Below are 25,061 nucleotides of genomic sequence, written 5' to 3'. Positions count from 1 at the left end.
CAGTTTTGTCGAAAGGGTTGACAAAGGCACGTTGTGCTTTTGAGTTGGCTGTTTTTTGGAGCTCGTCCATTTCGTGGCCTCCTTGAGTAGGCCTACCTTTTGACATGGAATCTGTTTTCTACATGGGCATCTTAACATCGACACCCCGCATGTAGTCAGTAACAAAGTCATCAGCACAGTACAAACACGTCCACTCGCGGCACAGAACAAGTAGCAATCGCCCACACAAGCTATGATGATACCGCCGATGCATCGATTCTACAATGGAAAGACGACGCACAAAGAAACAAAGGAAACAAACAAAACCAGAAAGTTGCAAAAACCAGAAACAGAAAATTGTGACATAGTGGCACCTGATTGTCACTCTATCAACTAAAATTACTCTCATTGACTAGCATAGTGTGGAAAGCAGATCACGGGGTGCAATGAAGCACCGGAAACAAGAAGTTGTGAACTGGTGGCACCTGGTTACTGCTCTACCAATGAAACGTAGCTTCCGAGAATTGCAAATAGCACCGCATGGATCTCTGAGGAGTTCCGAATCTTGGAGGCCACAGTTTAAAACTGGCAAAGTAGAGGTATATTGGCTGTTCATATGCAGTAAAATTTGCATGGCAAATGTTAGTACCATCAAAAACCTAAGAATTACATGGGATTTCATATAAACAGAGTTCGAATTAACAAGGTTTTACTGTATCTGCTAATGCGAAGATTATTGACATCAACATAACTGTTTGTTCCTGCTTTTTTAGCATTGTTTTATACTGAAAGCTGTGCAGCATTGTGCATGAAGGTCGCAGGCTTAATTCTTGGCCATGGCAGCTTCACTGAGGCAAGGGCAGGCAGAATTCTCTTGTACTTGAATTTAGGCACTCGTTATAAGAGCCACAGGTGGTCAAAATCAATCCAGGGCCCCTGCACCGCATTCATCGTAGTCGAGCTGTTGCTTTGGCATGTTCAATCACTCAGTCGACTCTGTATCGGTGCTAATGTGTTCTTGAACACAACCTCACATGTTGCTATGAGTGCTACAGCCCCCAACTCAAATCTCAGCATCAAAGTAATAACTGGGACTGTACTGCATATTTTATGTCAGGGTGAAGCTCTCCATAGGCAATGGCTGTGGTATTTGTCTTGTCATATTCCTTCACTTACGGCATAGGTCTTTTTTTTTTTTTTACCTGTGCATTAGAAGGGACTGCCAACATTCACACCCGCCTATCGTTTAGATTGTGCATGTTACAGCACTGCTAGGGGTAATCTAACATTTCTCTAGTATGACCTGAATGTGTGCCTCTGTGCAAGGCCTAAGCAGCAGCTTTCTGACTATTTTTTTTTCTTTTCTTCTCTTCTTTCTTCTGCTCCCCTCCCCCTGGCTTTCTCTTCACTCCCCGGGGGCCTTCTCTGCCCCCCTCCCCGTGACTCGCTGAGCGCAGTGGTGTGGTCAATTCCCCAACACGATCTAAAGGAGTGGGAAAATACCTTTCGAATTTGGAGTGGCAACGGTAACTAGCGCTTTGATCCCGTTTCTTGGCATCCTTTCCCCCATTCTGTCATTTCCTTTCGGTACTGGCCATTTCTGCTTTTTGGAATGCGTGTTTTATCAAAGGAATTGATTCCTAATTTTATGTATTCTTCCCCATTACTCTTGTGCTCTGTTGAGTTGCATGAACCTGTTGGTCTCTTTCTGGGCAGTTTGAATGTTAATAGCTCATAAGCTGGCGTGTTGATTGCTTGTGACTGTTATGAAAGCCAATTTCCTATTTTTCCTGCATGGACTATTTGGTCAGTAGTTTCAATACGCATGCTGCTCAGCCAGACACTGAATTGTTGGCTTGAAAGTTCGGTTGTGTCAGCTGCCTACATCTGAATAAAAGCTTGTTTTCACATAATTAACACGAGCATGCACAGCTGTTGAAAAATAAAAAGTGACGTGAATATAAGTTGTAATAATCTAGCGACACAAGGCTGCCCAGTTGTTTAATGTGGCTTTGTCTGGAGAACCAGTTCACCTGATGCATGAGAGTGCCTTTTTGGTTGTGTGCTGCTTTTAACTTGCAAAGCATCCATGGCCTAAATGTGCTGAACCAGTGTTTTGTCATTTCCCCCTTGCAGTGAAGTACGAGCGCATCAAGTTTCTGGTGATAGCGTTGAGGGACAGCATCGAGATTTATGCCTGGGCACCCAAGCCATACCACAAGTTCATGGCGTTCAAGTCTTTTCCCGAGCTGATCCACAAACCTTTGGTGGTGGACATGACCATCGAGGAAAACATTCGCCTCAAGGTGGGCGCATTCTGCATTCTGTTAAAATGTAGTTCTTGTCAGCTAACAGTGTCATGCACCAGTAGAGAGAGTAAGAAAACACATCAGCGATGATTTTTATGCTTGTGTAACCACCAGCAAGCTGATCTGCATGGAGGGAATAGAGAATGTAAAAGCCCTTGTCTAGCAAAAGGGTGAGGAAGAGGAAAAGACAGACATGGTATTTAGGTCTAAGAAGACAGAAAGATTGATGAGCTGGAGATTCCTAATGTTCGAACTGAAATGTGTTATTTCAAAGCACATCAAGTAAGCCAATATTATGAACATGATATTTTTTCAAGCTTAAAGGGCCCCTGAAACGGTTCGGACAAATTTAGAGATGCGTAGGGTGCAGCTACAGTTTATCATTCGCTTCACAATCTGTGTGAAGCGTCTCATATTAAGAAAGCTATGGACAATCGCAGGTTACCCTCCTCTATAGCCATGCATTTTCTGCTCAACTGGTTCGCTGAGTGATCGGGGCTAAACTCTGCCTTCACTGGCTCTGTTTCATGATGGCACGTCATGTCGTCTACTTCCGGTTGTCTAGGAGCAAGCGTGCGAAGCCTCTCCAACCTTTTCACCTGCAGCTTGGCAGTTGACTCCAAGCGGGAGCTATCGAAGCAGCGAAGCGTTGCGAGCATTCTGTCGCTGTGCCGAGTGTGTCCGGTATTCCGGTAACCACAGGCGGAATGGGCGTTTGGACTGATGGGTGGAGACAAAAACTCAAGCTGATGGAGCTTTAGCATAGACGTACGTGAGCAGCCTGATCGATCTGCATGGTCTAGCCACCTTGTGGCACAGAACTTGACCAGCCAAACAGAGCTAATATTGCTCTAACCAAGTGTAAAACATTTTGAACATTTACAAAAACAATTTCTTCATGATTACACTCCTGAGGAAAATTTACACCAGCAGCAGGGTAGAATAGACTTTGTTACAGCTACTGTGTTTTGTTGAGCTCTTGCCACCAGGTGGCTGCACCGTGCAGACTAACCATTTATGCCTCTGCTCATCCCGTGAAACGGCACGGTCAAACGGTCAGGCCCAGTCCACTTTTGCTTACCTGAATGCTGGGCATGCGAAACGCTATTGTGGTAGTAATCCTCCGGTGTAAAGTGACGACTGCAAATGCTCAAATCCTGGCGCCGATCGGATAGCAACAGTCTGATACGCTGTAGCCACTCCGCTCGTCTGCTGCCTTGCAGAAGGACGCAATTTCACAGCTTGACATTTTGCCGGTCGCTGTATTTGTGGCCCACAACATAACAAAGAACGAACCATAATGCTTGGGAAAATAAAGATTGAGATCAACACTGACTGTGGAGCTCGTGTCAACACGAAGCACGTTGGTACACAAGCAGACGACACTTGCTTTATGCCAGAAGTGCTTAAGTGTAGTGAGAAATTGTCCTTGTGCATTCTCTTGCTGTTACTTTCTTTTTACAGAAACAAATTAACTAACGTTCCAACTATTCTGAACATTTAGTCACCATCAAGTTGAAAAAAACTATTGATGACATGCCCTGGACAGCCAGTCAGATAGCTCGTCTTACTAGCGTCATTAGGGCAATTTATGTCAAATAGTTAGGGTTGGCTGAAAATTCAGCCAAGCAGTGTGCTGCGATCAGCAGCAGTTTACATTTTTAAAGCCTTATAATAAATTACACAGGTTATGTGGAGCACTTAGATGTGTCAATTAATGATCAGAAGGACCTAACGACTCGGCACATTTGTACAAGATCCTCAAAATCGTTTCAGGGTCCCGTTAAGGTTTTTTTTTCTTAATGGTCTAGGCATGAGACTTAATGTGCAATTCAGGACCATTAGTCCCAAGTAATTTTGCTTGCTTGACTGGCCTACAAGTTCTTATGTTGGTACTTTGGGCATGTAGATTGTAAAAGCATTACTCTAGGAGTTGTGCATGTCTGGTCATTAGTTGCCTGTGAGTGGCTTTTGTGCATCTTGTACATGCTGTCTGCTTTTATATTTTGTGCCCCGTACGTCAAACCATGGAATATTTAACTCTTTCGTTACCACGCTTATTCAAATCGATCACCGGTGATTGATGCTTTGGATTGCATATTTCGACAAGTTGGAGCCATTTCTTATCCACTTAAGGCCATCCAGTAGTTAGTACAGGCACTGCACTTTCAGGTTCAGTTTAAATTTTCCTGCTCTGGCAAAGTTAGGATTTTTGTGGGACCTTTTTGCAAACTAATGTGCATATGTTGTAGTGAAAAGGGGTGTGGCTGTCACCCTCGGCCACGCTCGAGAAAAAAGCGTGCTGCTCACGATTACGCCGCACTAGCATAAAAATTTTGTAATTAAATGACTCCCAGCAGGTCAAGAATTAAATTATATCACCGGCTTTGCTGTCCAACAGCACTGAGCAGTGATAATTACCCAAGAATAACGTGAGCTTCTCATTAATGAGCTTTGATTTGGAGTCCGAATCGTTTTATTCCGCCAAAGTCCGCCGCATGTGCAACATGGAACTGGCATTTTCAACCAGTTTCCAAGAGGTTCGGTTTCGCTTCTCTCGTAAAATCCAGGCAAGGGGCACTGCTGGTGTCACTGCACAGTTATCGAAAGTCGCTCCCATGGCGTTGTCCTGCGCGGCTGCATCGCGAGAAAAGCGTCGCACTTGAAACTATGCTGCACCTGCACTTGAATTTATTTATAAGGACTCGAGTTATGATTGAGAAGATGACAGCAAAGCAGATTCAAGCTCTTATGGCAACAATGTTTTGAGTGAGCCTGGGGCATCTGCAGCTGTTCACCGGCAAGTTTCCCTTATGGCCTTGAGCGCTCTCCTTCCTTGTGCGCACTTATCTGACGATCTTTTAGCATGACCTGGGAGCTCTACTGATTATCTTCAGGGTGTATACTTCACTTGGTCATGATGTTCTGACATCGGTAGCAATGCAACTTCCATTCACGCCAAGAAGGCAGTCAGTAGCACATCTCGGCCCAGCACTACAGAGCAGCGCAAGACAGTTTACAAAGGCGTGGGATTTCTTTCTACTCTTCTCTGCAGAGGTGATAAAGAAAATGTGTAAAAATGCAAACAGATATGCTTGGATGCATAATTTTGTAGTTGCCCAGCTATGCTGAGAGCGATCAGTCCTGGAATGAGGTGTATGATTCAAGACAAACTGATGAAGTACATTCTTTGGACTTCTCATCGGACCATCTCTAGAACTGCAAAATGTGTCACGAGGTTCGCAAAGTTGCACAAAAACCAGAAGTTTTGTGGGAAAAGTGCCGAGTGCTCCTATGCTTCACAGAATCAATGAACTGCTTCACCGCATGGCATGAGCAATGAACTGGTGTTAGTTTGTATCCGAAGAACACCGGTGTACTGAGCATCTTTTTTTTTTTTTTTTTTTTCAGATTGTCTACTAACCGGAAAAACCGGGAATTCTCAGGGATTTTGAGTAGTCAGGGAAAACTCAGGGAATGTGTGCCTCTATCAGGGAAAATTAGCGGTAATTTTGTTGAAAGGGTCGAAAGTCGCGGTAATGCTGGCTCGAGTAATAGATAGGAATCGTAATAAATCGTCTTTGACGCCCTGTCGTCGGCTGGAGGAGTTTCCAGTGTGCAGTCAATGACCGACTTTCCGGATGCGCGATAATTTGGACGGCTGCACGGCACGACCCCATATAGTCGTGTATCGGAACGTCTGAAATTTCGGACGCAAGAACCCTTCGCTGTCCGATTTTCCGGACTTTTTGCCATGACCGCAGGTCCGAAACGGCATTAATCAAAGCCACCACCGCTGCCGTTTTGATCACCTCGCCGCCTCGAACCGGTGCTCTCGCACGCAGTTCCGCTGGCAGCTGTAGCCAGCACTGCGGCAACGCTAGACCTAGCTGCTTCGACGTTAGCTATTAAGCTTCTTGCTGTTGCGTGCCGTGTTTTTCATTGAAAGAATTCGCTGCTGTCAGCAATGGCACCCACTGCGCCTTTGTGGTCCTCGCAATTGGCTTCGAAGTTCGGAAAGCACGGTGCATTGGATAACGCCGGTTCCTGAAAGTCAGCTTCGCCTCAGTACAGGTGTGTTACGTGGTGAAGCATACGCAAAAGTATTGCGGTGAAGCATTACAAGCATTGGAAGGGTTATTGTGACCCATGACAGTGTTCCTTAATTATACATGCGTGCATCCGGGATCTCCTGTTACAGTACGAGCACCGATATGCCTAATACGAGTACCGACAGGCCTTCAGAGCGTTTTAGAATGTGCGTGTTGCGGTTTCAGCCCTTAAGGGCAGTAAATGACATGCATTTATTTTTTCCAACTGGCCGATTTTCGGACGTTTTCGCAGCCCCTAGGGAGTATGAAAAATCGGACGTGGACTTTAACTGACCAAGAAGATACTTCAAATGGTTCGTGGGGCGTACGAGTGGCGGAAGGAGGACAAGAACATAAAGAACCTATGCATTGAGGAATAAACGGGAAAGGAAGCGTGCTGCCGCCGTTTTGAAGGAGCTTGAGCTCAAAAAAAAGTGTTGGCTGATGCCGGGATGCAGGTGTCAATCATCCAAACCAAAATACTCTTTAAAGCCGTGAAACGCAACACTGAGGCGTCGTACGCGGGCTGAGAGTATGTCAGGACAGCTGAGGTTGACTTAGGAGCTCTTGAGAGAGAATCTCAATTGTGAGAAAGTTCGGGCCTCATGCCACTGAGCTTGCTATCAGTTGATAGAAATAGCTCATATTAGAAAATATTTGCTTCTGTATGCATATCCTTTTTATTCGTATTTACAATGTCCGACTCGATTTGCAATTTTTTTGAAGACATTTTATTTGCTGTGCATATTACTGACCCCTCCTTTCTATTTTCTTTTTGAATAACATAAACACTACTTCTTAGTATTCAAACTGGATTAAGTCGTTGGTTTTATTTGTTTCATGTGATTACTAGAAAGTGACAGCATCGGGCAACGTGGTTTCAGCCCATCTTGACATAAAACATAGTTCTGCGTCACTCAGGGAATTTTGCAAAGGCACTCAGGGAAAACCTGGAAAACTCTGGGAATTTGGAAATGTCAACTTTGTAGACACCCTGTTTCAGGTTATTCCTGGGTTACTTATATTTTAAGTGTATGTTCTGAATTTCCTTTGATATTAATGTTTTTGTAGGTGTCATGTCTTTTTATTGTTGTTTTTATCAACTGGCAGCAAAAATGGCACTTACCGTATTTCCACGATTGTAAGTCGACCACTTTTTTAAAATTTGGAAGTCTGAAGTTGGGGGGTCGACTTACAATCGAAACCAAAACATGGCCCCGCCAAAAAAGCGAGACCAACGGGAGCTACAACGTAGTTACAATTTTATGTTTGCTCTAGGCCCTACTTCTATCTTTTCACTATCCCACGTGTTTTTTCGCTTTTCGGAAGGTTTTTCAACATTTTTGAGAGTTTTAGAGTGCATGCAACACTCATGGAGGGAGGGGGGGGGTCGATAGTTGATGGAAGCGCTGCTGTTCCCATTTGCGGCGGCACCCTCAGAACGGCGGCGCTTGCGGGGAGTGTCGGTAGTTCATGGAAGAGCAGACACCGCTCGCGGGTTTCTCTTTCTCTGTTGAAAGGCATTGGCATTGGTTTAACGCGTTCCACTTGACTGCCGGCTACGTGCCACTTCTATGCTTCCTCAGTCATCATGAGTGCTCCAGGCTCACTAATCGTTCGGCGCTCGTTCACAGCAGCGTTCAAAAGGGCTGCCATCCTTTACACCGAAGAAACAAATCGCTGCGCAGTGGGCTGCAATTTGGATGTTTCTGAACGGGTGGTGCGAGAGTGACGACTGCAGGGAAGCGAAATTTTCACCTGTGACGGCAAGTGAGAAATTTCCCACATGCCGAAGTCTGGACGCTTTCTGGAGCTGTAGGCTAAGCTTGCGGCGTACGTCACTGAAATACGTGATTGGTTCCTGCCTGTGAAGTGCGACATGGTCATGAAACAAGCCCGGACCTTCGCCTTAATTTTAAGGCCCTGCTCCGCCGTGAGTACAACAAGTGGCTGGTGGCAGAAGACCATGAAATTACACCAACCGGACCTGTCAAAAGAGCCTTCACGACTGCGTGTGGTTGGGTGCATTCGGCGTGGGCTGCTGTTCCACAAGATGACCTGGTGCGGTCATATGCCAAATGTGAAATTTCGCTGGACCACGACGCGCTGTGGGACCGCAGCAACGATGACAATGACAGCGCTAGTGAAGACGAGTAGACCAGTGACCGTGTCAGCTACTAATCCATTTTCGTTATCGAATGCGCCCTCGGGTATGCTCTCTTTTTTCTTTTTTTCTTTCTTTTTCCCTGTCACGCGATATGGGGGGTCGACTTACATGCGAGTCGACTTAAAATCGTGTAAATACGGGACTATAATTTTTGTTTTATCTTGTTTGGCAACATGTTTTTGGAAAGAGCATTTCATTATGTACAATATGCTATGCTGCAATGTGTGCTGGAGTATTATTTGTAGGGGTAAATAATTTTTTGCTGAGACCTATAAAATAGGACCATTTTCTCATGGTAACGAAAGAGTTAAATGATGTGTCTAAATTCATGCCAGGTGGTGTACGGATCATGCCAAGGATTTCACGCAGTGGATTTGGACTCTGGAGCTGTTTATGATGTTTACATTCCTTCCCATGTAAGTCAGCCTTCTCACATTACTCTGTGTTCCGAGTTTTCTTGAAAACATGAAGCATATGCCCTATACAGCTATGCTAGCTTGTTCACTTGCATTTGCTAAAGCAACATTCTATTTATAAATTTTATAAAGACTTGCTGGCTAGCTGCTATCCACCGGTTATATACCAGGATCGTTCTGTCAAGGGAAAGGAAGGGCTGTCGAAGGTAGTACAGGATTAAATGGAGTGATAAGATTAGGAATGTCATGGACGTAGAATGGTGTTGCTCTACTGAAGACTGATACTACTTATGGAGGGCTTATAGTGTAATTTTTATACATTTTTGCATAGCTGCCTTAGTAAGGCAGGGGTAATTGGATTTCACTGGGAGAGACCTTCAACCAGCAGCAGTGAGAATAAATAACCTGATGATCATGGTAGTGATCTGTGTCATATTGGAGGCATGTATGTTTTATCTATACTTTTCCTTTTTGTGCTGTCGTGGAGCAGTTCCAGGATCGTGCAGCAGGGGTAAGCACCGTGGTTGGTTTCTGGCTTGCTGAAATTTGTAGCTTGCACACCAGGGAAATCTCAGTGCTATCTCTGAACATGCTGAAATGCACCGTCACAGGCATGCTGCACTCTGCAGCTGTCAGATTCACTCTGTTTCTTGAAGCAAGTTGCTATCTTGTGCATGAAAACTATTTGTACTCACAGTTAGCATCGCACGTCATTAAATGGAGTTGTGTGTAGCTATGTGTTTTATCTTGAATTTCAAATGTAGATGCAGCCGCGATTTCTCGTGGCATTTATATGAAATTGGTTGCTTCCAAAAAGAAAAAAAAAACAATTCGCAGTTCCGCCCGAAAGGCGTAGCACCGATTGCGATAGCAAATTAGTAGATAGCCGTACAAACCAAGGATAGTAGCTTTATCAGCCATATAAACTTGTAAAGATTCACTTACTAACTAAACTAACAATGATAAAATATGTAAGCGTGACTCAACGAGGATGTAGAAAGAAACAGACACACAGAGACAGCGCTCGCTGTCTTTGTGTGTGTGTGCTTCTTTCTATGTCCTTGTTCAGTCGCACTTGCACATTCTATAATAAATTCAAACCAACTAGCCCATCAACATGTTTGAACTAAATTAACCAGCTCTGTGTCACGTGCACACAGGTAAGCATGAACACATCTCACTTGATGAGCACAGAAACTCGCTGTGAAATTTCTGGAGTGAGCAATCGCGGCAGCAGCAAGTGAATTGACCTTCACGCATGTCTTGCTTAAGCACAAACGAAACGTCGAAAGCACAGCACATGCGAAGCTACCAGCACTATGTGCACTCTGCAAACATTGCAGATCACTTTGAAGATGAGGCCCACCCGGGCGCGCACTTTAGCCACGTTGCAGGTTGCTTTCAAGGCACACGAGCGCCGGCAACGCGTCCCTACGGCGTCCGCGACTCGCGTGGTCAACGTCGTAGTAGACGTCGCGGTTGTCTCCACTCTGTACGGAGCGATGGGCAAGGAGGACATTGAGGCACCGTAGCAGCCGCGGGAGAACGCCCCTCCTCCCTCGCCTCACCCCCCCTGCCTCGCACGCCACAGGAGGGGGCACACATCCAGGCCGTGTTCCTCGCTCATGCACGCGAGTTTGAACCGCGTTCACTGGCTCACCCTCACACGCTTTCACTCGTGCGGAACCTCACGCCGACGGCAACAGCAGAAATGCACCTGGAGTGTGCATATAATTGCTATCGCAATAAAACAATTGCCCTATATAAGTAAATCACTACAGACTCCAAAGTACCATGTTGCAGATGTGTGACGAGAGCCTCTTACACAGTTCAATATTGACTGTTCTTGATTCTGCAGTTTTGCTAAGCTAGAGATGTTAGTGTTTCCATCACATAAAATTGCTGTGCACGCATTCCTTAACGGTTCAGTACTGTTGGAAGCGCTGGATAATATCTGCACATTCCTTTTTGTTCATTTCTTTTCTCCAGAAAATTTCCTTTAATTTTTGAGAAAGTATGATTAAGTTCTTGCACTCGTGCCTTCTTTATCTTCTTTTTGTGTTTTGCTTGTTCCAGGTTCAAAAATGTTCTATAACGATCAAATCCTTCTCCCCCCCCCCCCCCAATTTTTCTTTTCTCCCTTTATGTGTTTCCACATCTGGGTTGCGTTTGCACATTGGCATAAATTTGTAACACTTGGTAAAAATAAAAACCAGCAGCGGCACTCAAAGCTGATCTTATTGCTTTTCAGAACCAGGGTCAGATCACCCCCCACACCATTGTGACTCTTCCAAACTCCAAGGGTGTCCAGCTACTGCTCTGCTATGACAGTGAGGCTCTCTTTCACCTACCGCGGTAGCTTACTGGCTATGGCGTTAGGCTGCCGAGCTTGAGGTCGCAGGTTCCAACCTGGCCGCAGCAGCTGCATTCCCATGAGGCATAAATGCAAAAATGCTGTCACAGTTGGGCGACAGATGGCGCATCGTACCTATCATCATTGCGTGTTGTTGTGGGGTAGCACTTGTGTTTATTTGCAGATGCTCGGCCGCATCGCCACGGATAGTGATATACAGTCGAACCCGACTATATCGAACCCGTTTACATCGAATTATTATATATATAGAACAATTTCTGGACACGATATAGTTACAATGAGTATATATCGCAAAAATTACGCTTACATCGAACAAAAATAGCAGCAACACCCGATATATCGAACGTCAAGCGGTGGAAAGTGCCCCCGGAAGTTGGTTTTCCCTCGCGGTGGCGGAGAAAACCCGGCTGCGCGGCTCCATCCAACCGCTCTCCCTACCGTGACCGCGCCCGACCGCGCTGCCTCGGACGAGCCGTCGGCACCCCCCCCCCCCCCCCCTGCAAAAATGATCCTGGCCCGCTCACAGCGCTTGCTCAGACAGCCAATCAGATGCTCTTGTGCCCTCGTCATGCAAGATGGCGAAAGTGCGACTTGTCTCACTGGTTTTGTGTGCGCCTTGTAGGCCTTCTCCCGCAGTGTTGCCATGATGAAGCGGAAGAATTTGCCTTTCGTCGTGAAGCTCGCAATCATAAATCGTGTCGAACGCAGTGAGAAGTCGGATGTCCCCGCAGAGCACAAGATTCCGAGGAGCACTCTCGGCACGATCTTGAAGAATAAGGGGGAGATTAGGGCTAAAGCGTCCAAACTCGCGACCCGGTGCCCGTGGCGCCCGACCCATACGCACGGCCGCGTACGAGTGCTTAATCTGAAATTGCTTCAGCCGGGCCGACTTCCGCGTGCTCGGTGATGACTGTAAGTTTTGATGAATGCGACGAAGCCGTTGCCAGTGTTGCCGAAGTTTGGAGCGAACTGTCAGAATTTCCGGAAGCTGTTGACGAATCAACGGTGGATGAGTTTGTGAGCGCAAATGATGTGTCGTGACCACGGGAGATCCCGAAAACGAAGACTACATTGCCAACATCGTACTGAGCACAAGTGAAAGTGGGCACAATGAGGAAAGCAACGACGGTCCCACATCCTCCGAAATGACTGGTGCACTCGCAATAGTCCGGTGCTTCTGCGCGAATGCGGAAAGTTGCGGCCTCAGCTGCTCCGACTCCTTAATGTGGAAAAGTGCGTGCGTCGCAGGCAGCGAAATTGCCAAAGCAGAAGAAAATGCAGGACTATTTCGTGCGAAACTAAGCTAGTTTAATCAATAAACTGATCTTATAAATGGTATGTGCTTTTATGACATCCAATTATTTAGCAGGCTTATATCGAATTATGCTCTATATCGAACTGATAGGCGTTTTTTTGCGAGTTCGATATAGCCGGGTTCGACTGTATTATATTTGATATGTGATGACATTGTCATTGTTTCATGCTTTTGATTGTTGCACAGATGTGAAAAAGCAAAATGTCAAGGCATGCTGGTCATGCACAATGTGTGTCTATATGTGGTATCATGTAAGTGCCTTTAACAGTAGTGTTAGTTGGCCATTTGTTCTTGATTTTAATGCACGATTTCTTTGTTTACCTTTTAAAGCACTCTTGTGCATATGAGTGTGCTTTTGGGATCTATCTTTTTTTTTGTAATTTAACATTGTGATCATATCATATATGATACTCCATATATCATGCTTTGTGTAGAGCTTTCTTTGGAGTGTCGTATTTAGCGTTGATGCTTTAGTATGACTTGTAAACCACATACTGCAGTCAAACCCCAATATATCGAACACGGATATATCGAATTATTGCGTATTTCAAACGGGTCGGGCATAAAATTATATGGATATATTGAACTCCGCCTCCCCCCCTCCCAGACCACATGCCAGGCTGTCACAGGCTGTGAGCTTTCCCGCAACACCCTCGAAGATAGCAGTGGCACGATGGGCGTTTCATCGTAGCGTAAAGCTCTAGGGGCGTTCCCGACTGCTCCGTACCATAGCTGCACACATCGTTCTCACCGAGGGCACCATTTGAACGTAGCGGCGTACACACGAGGCGGCTTGGCTAGTTCTTTCGACAACGTCAACTACACATTGTATTTGTTGCAATGACTCCTCCTTGGCGCGCCGCGCTCTGAGCCTGCTGTGCCTCACGAGGGCTGGCGGTTTGCGCCCACAAAGACACAGGACAGCATGCGCTCACTGGGCTCACTCATGGACACCTTGGCAGATGCCACTTAATAGTTAGTTATTGACAGTGTTTCAAAATGTTTCGATTGACGGTCGTGGAGATCGCAGCAGAACTAGCGCCCAAACGAAGACCCTGCCGAGGTTGATCCCGCAAGTGCTGATGTTGCGCCACTCCTGAAAACAACTGAGGCTGTAGCTGCTTTGGCCCTTCTACACCACTACTGCGGCATGATATAGCGCACCGGCATATTGCTTGTGGATCGTTTAGACTATGTTGAGGACTCCGTGTTGGAGCACACGGCTGCCAATAAGAAACAAGCTACACTGCTGCGGTACTTTATGCCAAATAAATAAATACTTTGTGTGAAGCTTCAAGTGAGTATTTACTGCACCATGATTAGGACGCGATTAGGGATCGTTGTTCAGAGCGTGCGTTCAGTTGCACCACGCGTGATTGACCTAGGCCGCGCCGACTTCGTGCGGCCTAGGTTGGTTGACCGATTTGCAAAAGTTTTTGACGCATTTTTTATTGGATTTTATATATCGAATTATGGCTATATCGAACTATCTCGCAATCTCTGCACTTTCCATATATTGAGGTTCAACGTATTATTAGTGTTATTGTAGCATTCTGTATTACATGTCGCTTCTTTCTTTCCTTGTCATATTACAGATGAGGGTGTCTACGTGAGCATATATGGCAGAGTCAGCAAGAACATTGTCCTGCAGTGGGGAGAGATGCCCACTTCAGTCGGTAAGAGCTATGTCATAGCTTACCTGCTAGCATGCTTAATGGCACTTCGGCACTTCTTTTATTGGCTGTATGTGTTGTCCAGAAGACCGCATGCTGCTATCAGCACACTTTTGATATGGTGGTCAACGTAGGAATCCATGAAGTAATGCAACAGGAAAACAGGAACACACTCGCTTGCAGTTAAAATTCTGTTTCTACTTAAATTTTTTTTTTCAAGGTAATTACCTTCTGCCCCATTGTCTGTGCATTAAGAAAAATACTGCCATGTTTGTTGATGTGGCCGTAAATCGCCACTTATTTATTTAAAAGAAATTGAAAATTCGATTGCCCTGTTATAGCTTAAACAGTTAGATTTTTTGTGTCTTGCTTAAGATGGCCCACTTTAAAGAGAACACATGAAATGTGTGTGCAAGTCCATGGCTTCGTGTCTCCTCAGTGCAAGTCTACTGGCAAGATCAGTTCTCACTGTACAGAATGCAAGCTACCTTCCCTTCTTTTAAAGGGACACTAAAGACAGTACTTTGTTTATTTGCTTAGAGAGATTTGAATCCAAATTCCATGCACCATGTTTCAAGGGTACTACACTCATTTAAGAGCATGTTTATAGGTGCACTGAAGGGAAGAATACATTGCTCTGTATTAGTGAGTTATCATTCCACAATACCAAAAAAAGCCACTCTTAGCAGTGAAAGGAGGCTTGGTAAGCCAGGAAAGAGGTAAAAATGAAATGCTTGTGGCGACACCACCTTCAAGTTCCCATGCCAGCTCACTGTAACATCAAGTATTTTAGTGGTATCTGCTCAAGCCTAGTTAATTTTTTTTTTTCTATATATGTCGACTGTGTTCCCTTCTCAAGGTAAAATAGGTTAAATTTAGCATGTTTTGTGTGCTTTGACAGTGTCACAACAGCTGCAGTATGGGCAAATACTTTGAAATGTTAGCAATGATGTACCAGAGCTGGCAGGGTTGTGACGTGATATTTCAAAAAATGAAATTTAGCCTTTATTTCCTCTTCTAGTAATCAACCTCTTACCATGAAATTAACAAAACTAATTTTGAAAATGTATCGATTTACTGTTGCTCTAGTGTCCAATTAACAAAAGCTGAAGGTTGAAATTTCTTTTACACTTAAAGTATGTCATTCGCTCTTGTGACAGTGTAGTCGTACTGTGTTAATGCCGCAGTATCATTTCTCGATGACTTAATGCAGTTCACATGTTACAATGCAGCATACGTTGGCACGGGCCAGATCATGGGCTGGGGCAACAAGGCCATTGAAATTCGTAGCGTGGAGTCTGGCCACCTGGATGGTGTGTTTATGCACAAGAAGTCGCAAAAGCTCAAGTTTCTCTGTGAACGCAATGACAAGGTATGGCCAGATTTGTGCGCTCTTGGTTTTTTGCAGTGCTGTTTGTGAACTGATTTTAGTAAGCATTGCAAGCAGGCCGGTGCTATCGACAAATTACAGTACAGCAAATTCTCCTTAATTTTAACTCAGAGGGGACCGCAAATTTCTTCGAATAAAGTAAGAGTTCGAACTGAAGAGGGCCCCTTTAAATATAGCACCCAGCCAATTCAATTGTGCAGTACAGTGCGCAAAACTAAAACCGTCACTGGGCTTGCATCGAGGAAGTGTTATCTTTTCTACATCAGCAATGTCGCCGGAAGAAGTGCAGTGACGTGATCAAGCACGCGTTAGGAGGAAAGCGACGCGGTCCCAGTTGGCACCGATGCATTTCTATAAGCTCAGACATGCTTATGTCAGTCCAAAAAATTGGCCTTCGCCAGATAATTCAAAGTTAGCCAGTCAGAATGCATGCACCTGACCCCTGTGGTGACCACTCCGATAGCATCCCCTTTAGTGGCAATCTTAGCAGAGCTTAAGGGACTGTAGTGAAAACATTTAACACGCCATTACCCATTGAAAACATGTTTTTGGCCAGCTCTAGGAATATTTTTCAAGTAATAGCCATACCTCACAGTGAGCAATTACGGTAGTTACCCTCTTCCAAGGCAGATTTTTTATTTTTTCTTCCCCCGTGAAAGTTTGAAAATTGGGCCAGAAATTGCCTGCACGGTGTATTCGGATACAAAACCAAAACTGCTTTTGCAGCCATTGTATACTTTACAGTAAAACACGAATGTATTACGGCAAACCTGACTTTAGGAAACCAGCCGCCATTATGCAGTGCATATTTTTCTTTCTAAAAAAATCGGATGCACATTAAGTACCTACTTTGTTTATGTTCTTTAATGTGATTTCTATGTTAGTTTTCTACTTTGGACATATGAAAAGTGGGTGCACATTTATTTTGAGGGCGTGTTGCTGCTGAATGAATCAGTGGTGTGTTCTGGCATTTTTAGGCATCTTATTCAGTTCGGCCCGGTGAATAATTTGATCATTTTTGTCAGTCCCATCGGAGTATTATTAACAGAAGTCAACTGCATCTCATCTGCATCATCTGCTCGCATAAGTTCTCGCTTGCGCATGCTTGGTTTGCTTGGTTTGGTCTCATTCGTGTTTGTTTCGATTGTCATGGTTTGAGATTGTTTTGTAGTCTGATTGTATGTGCAACGCAAATTCTGTAGTACTTTCTGGAAGTCGGGTGGCACCAGCGATTACACTGGAACCTTCGAGTGATGTATAAAAGCCAACTTATTTCACCCGCAGATCAGATTTTCGACGATTGCCAACTCTGCTACATGTCTCTCTCAAATTCTTTGCGAAATATATTGCGACATGAAAGCACGTATAGAGCTGCGCTCAAACTTCGCATTAGAGTGTATCGTAATCGTCGGTAAATTTTTTTTCTGCTGAAGCTTTAAAACCTCAAATTAAAAAAATTTGCAATTTAACAAAGTTTTTCACTGCAAGCACAACTTTGTTATATTGAGGTATGACTGTATCCATATTCTGCCAACAAAAAAGCACCCACAAACTGATATTCGTGTGATCCCGACCACCGCGGTGGCAGTTTTATGGGGATGAAATGCAAAAAACGTTTCTGTACTTAATTTAGTGCATATTGGAGAACCCCAGCCTGGCACAAGTAATCCATAGTCTCTGATTGCGACATGCCTCATAATCAAATTGTGGTTTTGGCATGTAAAACAGTTTCTTTTATTTTATCTTTATATATTCATACACCCCTAGTAGGAAACCATTATTCCACTTTTATTGTCTTAGTGGTGAAGACATGAAAGGCCAAAGTTCGGTTTTGTAATCTAAAACAAGTCAGTAATTTTTTCAATAGTAGTGTTGTCGCACATGAATGTGAAAATAATTTACTTTGTTTCGATGTTCAGCACTGCTAGTCTATTTGATGTTATCTATTGCAGCACACATAATTTGTTATAGTAAGCTACTTGAGTGCTCTGGAAAGGGAAGAAAGGCAAGATAATGCAGAACAGCTTTTCTGCTTTATTCTTTGAATAAATTAGAGCTTTCTGAAATTATTGCCATAGAATGCTCCATAAATGTGCCTCCAGAGTGTAACCTTTACCATTGTTCACAACTTGCGGTGGCCCTTGTTAATGTTTTTCTCCCTGTGCTTTGTATGTAGGTGTTCTTTTCGTCAGCCAAAGGCGGCACCTCCTGCCAGATCTACTTCATGACACTGAACAAGCCAGGAATGGCCAACTGGTAACCATGGTACCAGCAGGCTGCCTCTCCCCCTTTTACCGCCAGCAGCCATCAAACAGCATAGTTTACAATTACTTTGAAAGTGTCTGTTCACCGTGCTTGGGCAAATGCAGCAGTTTTTACCTGTTTCTGCTATTGGTAGTAACGCTTAAAAAAAAGTGTGGAGTTGTTTTACTGATGTTTTCTCTTTTTGCCTTCTACCTGAAGCTAAAACGCCAAGTGAGCAAAAATTTCAGTTGGGAGGGGCAATGCAGGCCATTTCGCAGTCTTCAGCGTGTGTCTCTCAAGAAACGTTGTGTAACTGCCCTCGGTGGTAAGGCATTATATGTAGAATTTATGAATGTGCTTGTCACTGGAGCGTCATTGCTGCGCCCCAGAGAGCAGTTGTATAGCATCGCCTAGTCCCAACACATCAACAGTTTTGGATTTTTGGAAATGCTAGCATTTCCAGTTTGAGGTTCGCCACACAGCCTTATAATGTGAAACATTTCATAAGTGCATTAAGAATGTCATCTTCGTGAATTAGTTTCACGAGAACTGTCACTTTATTCTTTATGCAGACCATCTGCCAAATGAATTACATAATTGTAGTAAATCATTTGAGTACGAGTGAACAGCTCTGGCATTTTGCCATAATGTATTCTTCGTCTTATCACTGCCTCATCTTTCTGGAGATTCGACTGCAACGTGTGTATACCTCTACTTGCAGCATTGCTGAAACAGTGCTTCGTTTTGCAAAGTCGAAAACTGCTGCGTTTGCCATAGCATGCTTACTTTTGCCTGGGCCATTTGCTTGTGGCAACAAATGGATTGGCCACCTTAGAAAGCTCTTCTTTGTATGGGGCCACGCTATGTTTTTGTTGTCAGCCAGCTGTTAGCTCCTACTGCAGATCCTTGCTGCTAATGCTCATGATTGACATTGTTGGTCCACCAAAACTGGAGAAAGAAAAAAGTGCTTTTGCCTGAGCGATGTGCACTGCTCTCTAAGCAGTAGCTTTAGTGGGTGCAAGAAAAAAAGAGGAATAGAAACTGCAACTATGGTCTTGTTGCAGAGTGGCAATGTAAAAGTGCACATAGTTACATATCTACATTTTTGTTTGTGCAATACTGCTTGTAGTTGATCTGAGCAGTTGGACTCTGTATGCTGCTGTCCTTTCTACTGCTTCTGTCATTTGTGGTCCAAGGCATGGTTGCTCCCAAGTTTTCTTATATACATATATATATATATATATATACATATAGTCGTGGCATGTGAAGGCTGTTGTCTCCTTGGCTTTTGGTCGATGTCATGACCTGTATTTATCATGTACAGAATTCCTCTATTTAATTTTGATCGTCCTATGCTGAGGGAATCGGAAAGGTTTGCTTTCCCCTAATTTTTTGTTAGACTCCTTGGATGTTCGTTTTTGAAGTGCAGTGCCACTGTAGAAAAAAGACGACTTGTGTTCTCTTAGCATCATGTTTGTGATCGTGTTTGACACAACTACACTGGCAGGCCTTTATCAGGAGTGTGCATACTTGTAACATGGGTTGCGTTGCATTGAGCAAAGTCTATTGCAGGAATTCTTTTCGTCTAGATGGGAAACAACTTGCAAAGGCTGTTTATAGAAATCAATTATGCATGTTTGCTCTGTGCCAACCAGGATGTGCTGAAGCACCTATGAGCATTACGTTACTGACCAGGCACCATTGCTTATTTCATAAAGAAGTCTGATCTGTCATGAAATAGTATTGGTTTTGGCTTTGAATCGAAGGCCTAATATCATTTGTGCTTCTGTAGTTTGTTCTTTTTTGTTATCGCTGCAAATATTTTTGTTGAAGCAGCAGACCAGACAGTTTGATGCATTGGTATGAACTGAAGTGCAACCACATGGTAGTGAACTCTAGCCTGAGAAACACTCAAGCAGCCGTTGCAGTTGGTTATAGAGCATTTAAGCCAATAGATGTATGACATGTTTTTATTTGCTCAGAATCGCACATTAAATAGCTGAGCAGAGTGAAAAAGAATGGATTTCTTGTTTTCCCATGGGATAAGAAAAAGCCCTCTCAGTTTCCTGTTCAGTCTTGTACAGGTGCTAGTCTAACACACTCAATCAGCCATTGCATTTGGTTACAGAGCATTTAAGCCAGTAGATGAATGACATATTTTTATTTGCTCAGAATTGCACAGTAAACAGCTGAGCAGAGTGAAAAAGAAGAAAAAATGGATTTCTTGTTTTCCCTTGGGATGGCCATAAGAAAAAGCCCTCTGTTTCCTGTTCACTGTTGTACAGGTGCTAGTCTAACATCCTCAGACTTTGCTCTTTCGCTGCTTATTGTATGCAACCGCAACCATTTTCGTTACCTGACCTTTGCGCAAATTCTTGTATCTGGTCTTGCATACTTGCCACTTTCGTGTTGCCCAACAAGCTGACTCTGAAGTGAGTGTGTTTGTAGCAGAGCCTGAAACTGGCTTTTAGTTCATGGCAGCGGCTTCAAGAAACTGGGAAACGTTGAGTTAGAGGCCCCAAGCTTCATTCTACTGTCGTTCCAGTTTGGGGCAAAACTTGCCCTCAGCAACCAGTTGGCAACTGGAATCGCGCGTTGCTTTTGTCTGATGAGGCCTTGTAGTTGCTCAATACGTAGCCTAGCTAGCCTATTCGAACTGAGGGGCTAAGCACAATCTCCTAATGCCAATCCTTTGTTCGAGCTTGGCTGCCACTAATGTCTGTGTGCCAGCATGTGGCGTGTGCTGCACTTCGTGTTAGTTCTCCACAGGCTGCACTGTTGGAACATCCTGCAAAGGGAGCTTCAACCCCCCCCCCCCTTGTTTTTTCTTTTTTCTCTACATTAATTTGCTGCGGTATTTATCATGTTTGGATACAATAAGCTTTTGTATCATTATCAGGCAGACATTGAGTTACCACAGCTCCAGTGTCCATTATGCCTCACTTGAAGCAAATACTTGTTCGTTTCATACAGGGGATGGTGTATGTTGATATTTTGTTTTTACTAGCCAGCATATTCATGCCCCCCCCCCACTTCTTTCCCAACTCGTAGCTTCTTTCTTTTTGTTCTTGTTTGCAATTTGATGGCTTTGTTTTGTTGTCCTAGTTTATTGCAAAGTCGTAAATACGACCATATGGTTATGTTTTGTATATATTGACAGATGCTCCTTTTGCTTATAGATTTAAAATGGCGAACAAACTCAACAGCAAGCAGGAAGGAATATTATCAAAGTTTGGTCAGCTTTTCCACAGGCTCACTGTAATGTCAATAATAGTGCCAAAGCCTTCCTCCCCCCCCTTCCCCATTTTTTTTTAATTTGTTGCATTACAGGGCTCTTGTTGCAAGTGGCACGTGATCCCTTTGTGTCTTTATTAGTTGTTTTTTTTTTTTCATGCGTACTGCACATGTCAGAGGTGCATCTGATAGTCAACTGAACGCAATGAGAAAATGTGTGTCCATGTACATAAACATATGCGTATATGACATGATTTATGAGTAACTGCATCCCTTCGCATATTTGCTTGCTGGAGCATATATGGTACTTTAATAGAAAACTAATAACCTGTAGCTTATTTATGACTGACCACAGCACGGCCGCAGAGCTTCAGAAAATGTTTGCCGCACGTTGCCTGTAGGCTGCATTGTGCGCATGCTCAAAGATGTCCCCCTTTTACGCTACACGTAAGATAGTCGTGGTTGTATTTCTGAAAGCATTCTCAGACAAGTGATAGGATGTCGTTGGCACTTCATGCTTCACTGATTGCAGCCGAGACAGCCAGCCAGCAGCATCAGACGCATAATCTGCGTTTCAACCTGGCTGTGTGCATTACAGCTTTGTGGTCGTGCTGTATAGAGAAAAGCTGGAGCGAACCAAGGTGTACAATGGTAGACCCATATCTATTAAGCTACTTCACAAGTGTTTGACCAGGGCTATGTATACTGAACGATGTGTCATATAAGCAAATCTTTTGCAAGATGTTATCCCAGGGGAACTTTTTTAATGCATCTTTGAGAATGAGAAAGAGAAAAAAAGAGCAACGACTATGTAACATACACCTGCGATTTTATATGTTTTAGTGATTCTGTCAATAAAGTTTTACAGATTTTTTTCTGGTTTCATGTTTGAGCAACATACTACATTACGCTCACCACATGTCGCAACATTATGCTCACAACACGCGAGTATGTTTGGTCAGTCGGATTACCATGTGCAACGGTTTCGATAAGGGCGTCATGTTGAAGTTGCACATATTTTGTTGCTGGATATGCTGTAAAATCTCGGGGGAGCAGTGAAGTTTGACAAAGCACATTTCTTTAGGCCCATAAAAAATTGTCTGCCTCAAGGACATGAGCTTACAGGCAGCTACATTTACCTGCAGAAAATCTGTTTTAAAAAAAAAGTAACACGTGATCACCATTTCCGATTCCTGTCAGGTAATGCTCTACCCGCCGCGGTTGCTTAGTAGCTATGGTGTTGGGCTGCTAAGCATGAAGTCGCGGGATCAAATCCCAGATACGGTGGCCGCATTTCGCCGAAATGCGAAAACACCCATGTATTTAGATTTAGGTGCATGTTAAAGAATCCCAAGTGGTCCAAATTTCTGGACTCCCCTAGTATGGGGTGCCTCATAATCAGATTGTGATTTTGGCATGTAAAACCCATAATTTAATTTTTTTAAAAATGCCCCATTCGTGGTTCCTAAGACACCGAATATTACGAGTGTTGCGACTGCATGCATGCAATATCTTTTATTTTCGACATATTTCAATTCTGTAGCAACACTTGTCCATCCATTTTCCAACGTGATGGCGCCCGTTGACAAAATAGATCACAACTCCAGCACCTCCACGCAAGTACCAGGTCTCCTCTGTCCTTGCCACAGCACTATGACAGAGGCCCTGTACGAATGCTTAATTAAGAGAACAGAAAGGCAGTGCTTTGGAGACTTCATTCTTGCCACTTCTCCAGTCACTACGTCTAAAGCATTCCTGGAAAAACGTCGCACTTTGGTGAGCTCTGCACATGCTAATTCTAACTCGCTCTACCAATTCCCTCCTTTCTCTTAAACTCGTCCATTATACAGCGTCTGTCCCAAAAGCTTGCGCATTACACTTTTCGAAAAGTAGTCTGGTAAATCTTCAGATACATTAATGTCAACTTCAAAATGCTCCTCGTGAAATGCAACACTCTGGTTCTGCCTCATGTTCCATTGGTGGAATTGCACTGTCTTAAGCCCTTCAGTAGCAGTTTCGTTTCTTCTTAAATTGTTGTTTCAACCTTGTAATGCCGCATCCAAAGCACCAGTTCGCATTGTGAGAAAAAAATTGTCACAGGTTAAAGCTGGTAAGGAGCAAGAGTGTTTTGAGTACATTGATGAAGTGGCATGCCAAAATCTTGTGCATTGTCAGTGCAGAATGCACAGAGGCATTGTCATGGTGCTGAATCCAGTGGCCCCCCTTTTGAAAAATTTGATCATAACAAACAATATTTTTGTGCAGAAACTTATATTTGTAGATATTTGCAAGATAAGGCACGTTACACAGGCAACACGGCAGCCAAGACGGCAACGACCTAGTCTTCATCGGTGCTGGCCTAGTGTTGGCGTTTTCTTCTGGCTCGTAGCATTACCCCTTGGGTGAAAACATGCGTATAGTCCTTCAAACGAAATGCATATCAAAACCTTCAGCTATGAATTCATGGTGCACTGTTCCACACCAGTGAAAAGAACACAGCATGGCTTTAATTTTAATTTGCTTAAAGTTGTTAAAACGTAAATCCAAGATTCGTCACTAGTTATTACTCTTTGCAAGAATTGTTGCTTTCTTTTCGTCTGAGCTTCTGCTCAGAAGTAAAGTTTCGGTGAACAGTTTTTATTTTCAAGCTTTCCATCGGAATCATGTGAAACGATTACTTTCTCAAACCAAGTGCTTCTGATATAAACCAAGTCGTTATGGCTATTCATTTGAATGTTGAACATGAGAGAATGTGCTATTGATGTTTGCACCTTTGCACTAAGTGAAGGGACATCCTGTTTTTCATTTGTCCCTGGTGATTTCACAGCCTTCCTGAAAACGGAGGCACTGCCACACCTTCTACCACTTTTTTGCTGGCTCACTGCATGTCCATCAAGGCTTAAGGTTAAGGTTAAGAATATCTCGCCGTTCTTGCTCCGTATCTCTCTTGTGACCTGTCATTCAAAATGGGGCAAACGAAAACTTGTTGCACAATTTATTTGTTGTGAAAGCTATGAACAGTGCGTGAATGTTGAAGTCGTCATAAAGCTTTCTAGCCATCACGTTTATAAATGGTTTCGGCATTTGGGCAACACACAGTTTCCAATATAATAGAATTGGGGCAAGTTAACATAAAACATAATCCAAGCACTGTGGTGCAAAGTCAATTCCAGGACCCACTGCAGGCCACATAATGATGCAGGGAAATGCAGAAATACACTTGTGGGTAGTTTTGAGTGTATGATAAGTAATCCCAGGTAGTCGCAAGTTATTCTGGAGAACTCTGCTCTAGCATTTGTTGTAGACCTTCCTGTGGTGCTTTAGGCCTTAATGAATCACTGTAATCGTAGGATAAGAATTCGTAGGTTCCGAGAGAGAGCATAACATATGTGTACGAGGTCTGTTAGAAAAGTATCCGACCTTTGGATGAAGAAAAAAAACTGGCATAACTGGAGCGTTGGAAACCTAATCGCCCTCAAAGTAGTCTCCTTGGGACTCCACACACTTCTCCCAGCGGTTCTTCCATTGGAAGCATTCCGAGAACGCCTCTTTCGCAGTGGAGTTTGGCTCAGCTGTCGTTGCAGCGATAATGTCCTCTCTTGTCTGAAATCGCGCTCCTTTCAATGGCCTCTTGATTTTGGGAAACAGCCAGTAGTCGCAGGGGGCCATATCAGGAGAGTAAAGCAGGAGACACACGGTACCGTTGTCAGATGGGAAGAGGACTTGGCAACCAGAGGCGCCGCGTCCCAGAGCTTTCATGTACTCATCAACCCAGCATCATTCGATACATTGACCCCGGTACTCCCCCACAACCCGGGCTGACTGGGTGGGGGGACTTGGTTCGGGCCAACGGTCCTTCCCGGACAAGG

General features: G+C 44.0%; 1 protein-coding gene across 10 annotated transcripts in view; it reads left to right on the top strand.

Moving 5' to 3' along the window:
- The window catches only part of LOC142572115 (serine/threonine-protein kinase mig-15-like), a 108,171-nt gene extending 86,105 nt beyond the window's left edge, over positions 1-22,066 (top strand). For 4 of the 10 annotated variants that reach the window (XM_075680997.1, XM_075680990.1, XM_075680992.1 and 1 more), the window contains 8 exons: positions 1,437-1,505; positions 2,116-2,285; positions 8,882-8,962; positions 9,453-9,473; positions 11,214-11,292; positions 14,247-14,327; positions 15,557-15,696; positions 17,891-22,066. In XM_075680997.1, coding sequence (XP_075537112.1) covers positions 1,437-1,505; positions 2,116-2,285; positions 8,882-8,962; positions 9,453-9,473; positions 11,214-11,292; positions 14,247-14,327; positions 15,557-15,696; positions 17,891-17,974 — 725 coding nt within the window. In that variant the 3' untranslated portion in view covers positions 17,975-22,066. The remainder of the gene's footprint in view (positions 1-1,436; positions 1,506-2,115; positions 2,286-8,881; positions 8,963-9,452; positions 9,474-11,213; positions 11,293-14,246; positions 14,328-15,556; positions 15,697-17,890) is intronic. The other 6 variants (XM_075680991.1, XM_075680995.1, XM_075680989.1 and 3 more) reach the window with 3 other exon arrangements.
- The last annotated feature ends 2,995 nt before the right edge of the window (positions 22,067-25,061 follow it).

This window comes from Dermacentor variabilis, chromosome 2 (assembly GCF_050947875.1).
Source record: "Dermacentor variabilis isolate Ectoservices chromosome 2, ASM5094787v1, whole genome shotgun sequence".
In the NCBI taxonomy this organism is placed as follows: domain Eukaryota; kingdom Metazoa; phylum Arthropoda; class Arachnida; order Ixodida; family Ixodidae; genus Dermacentor; species Dermacentor variabilis.
Note: the sequence above shows the minus strand (reverse complement) of the source record. Positions and strands in the feature narration are given on the sequence as shown.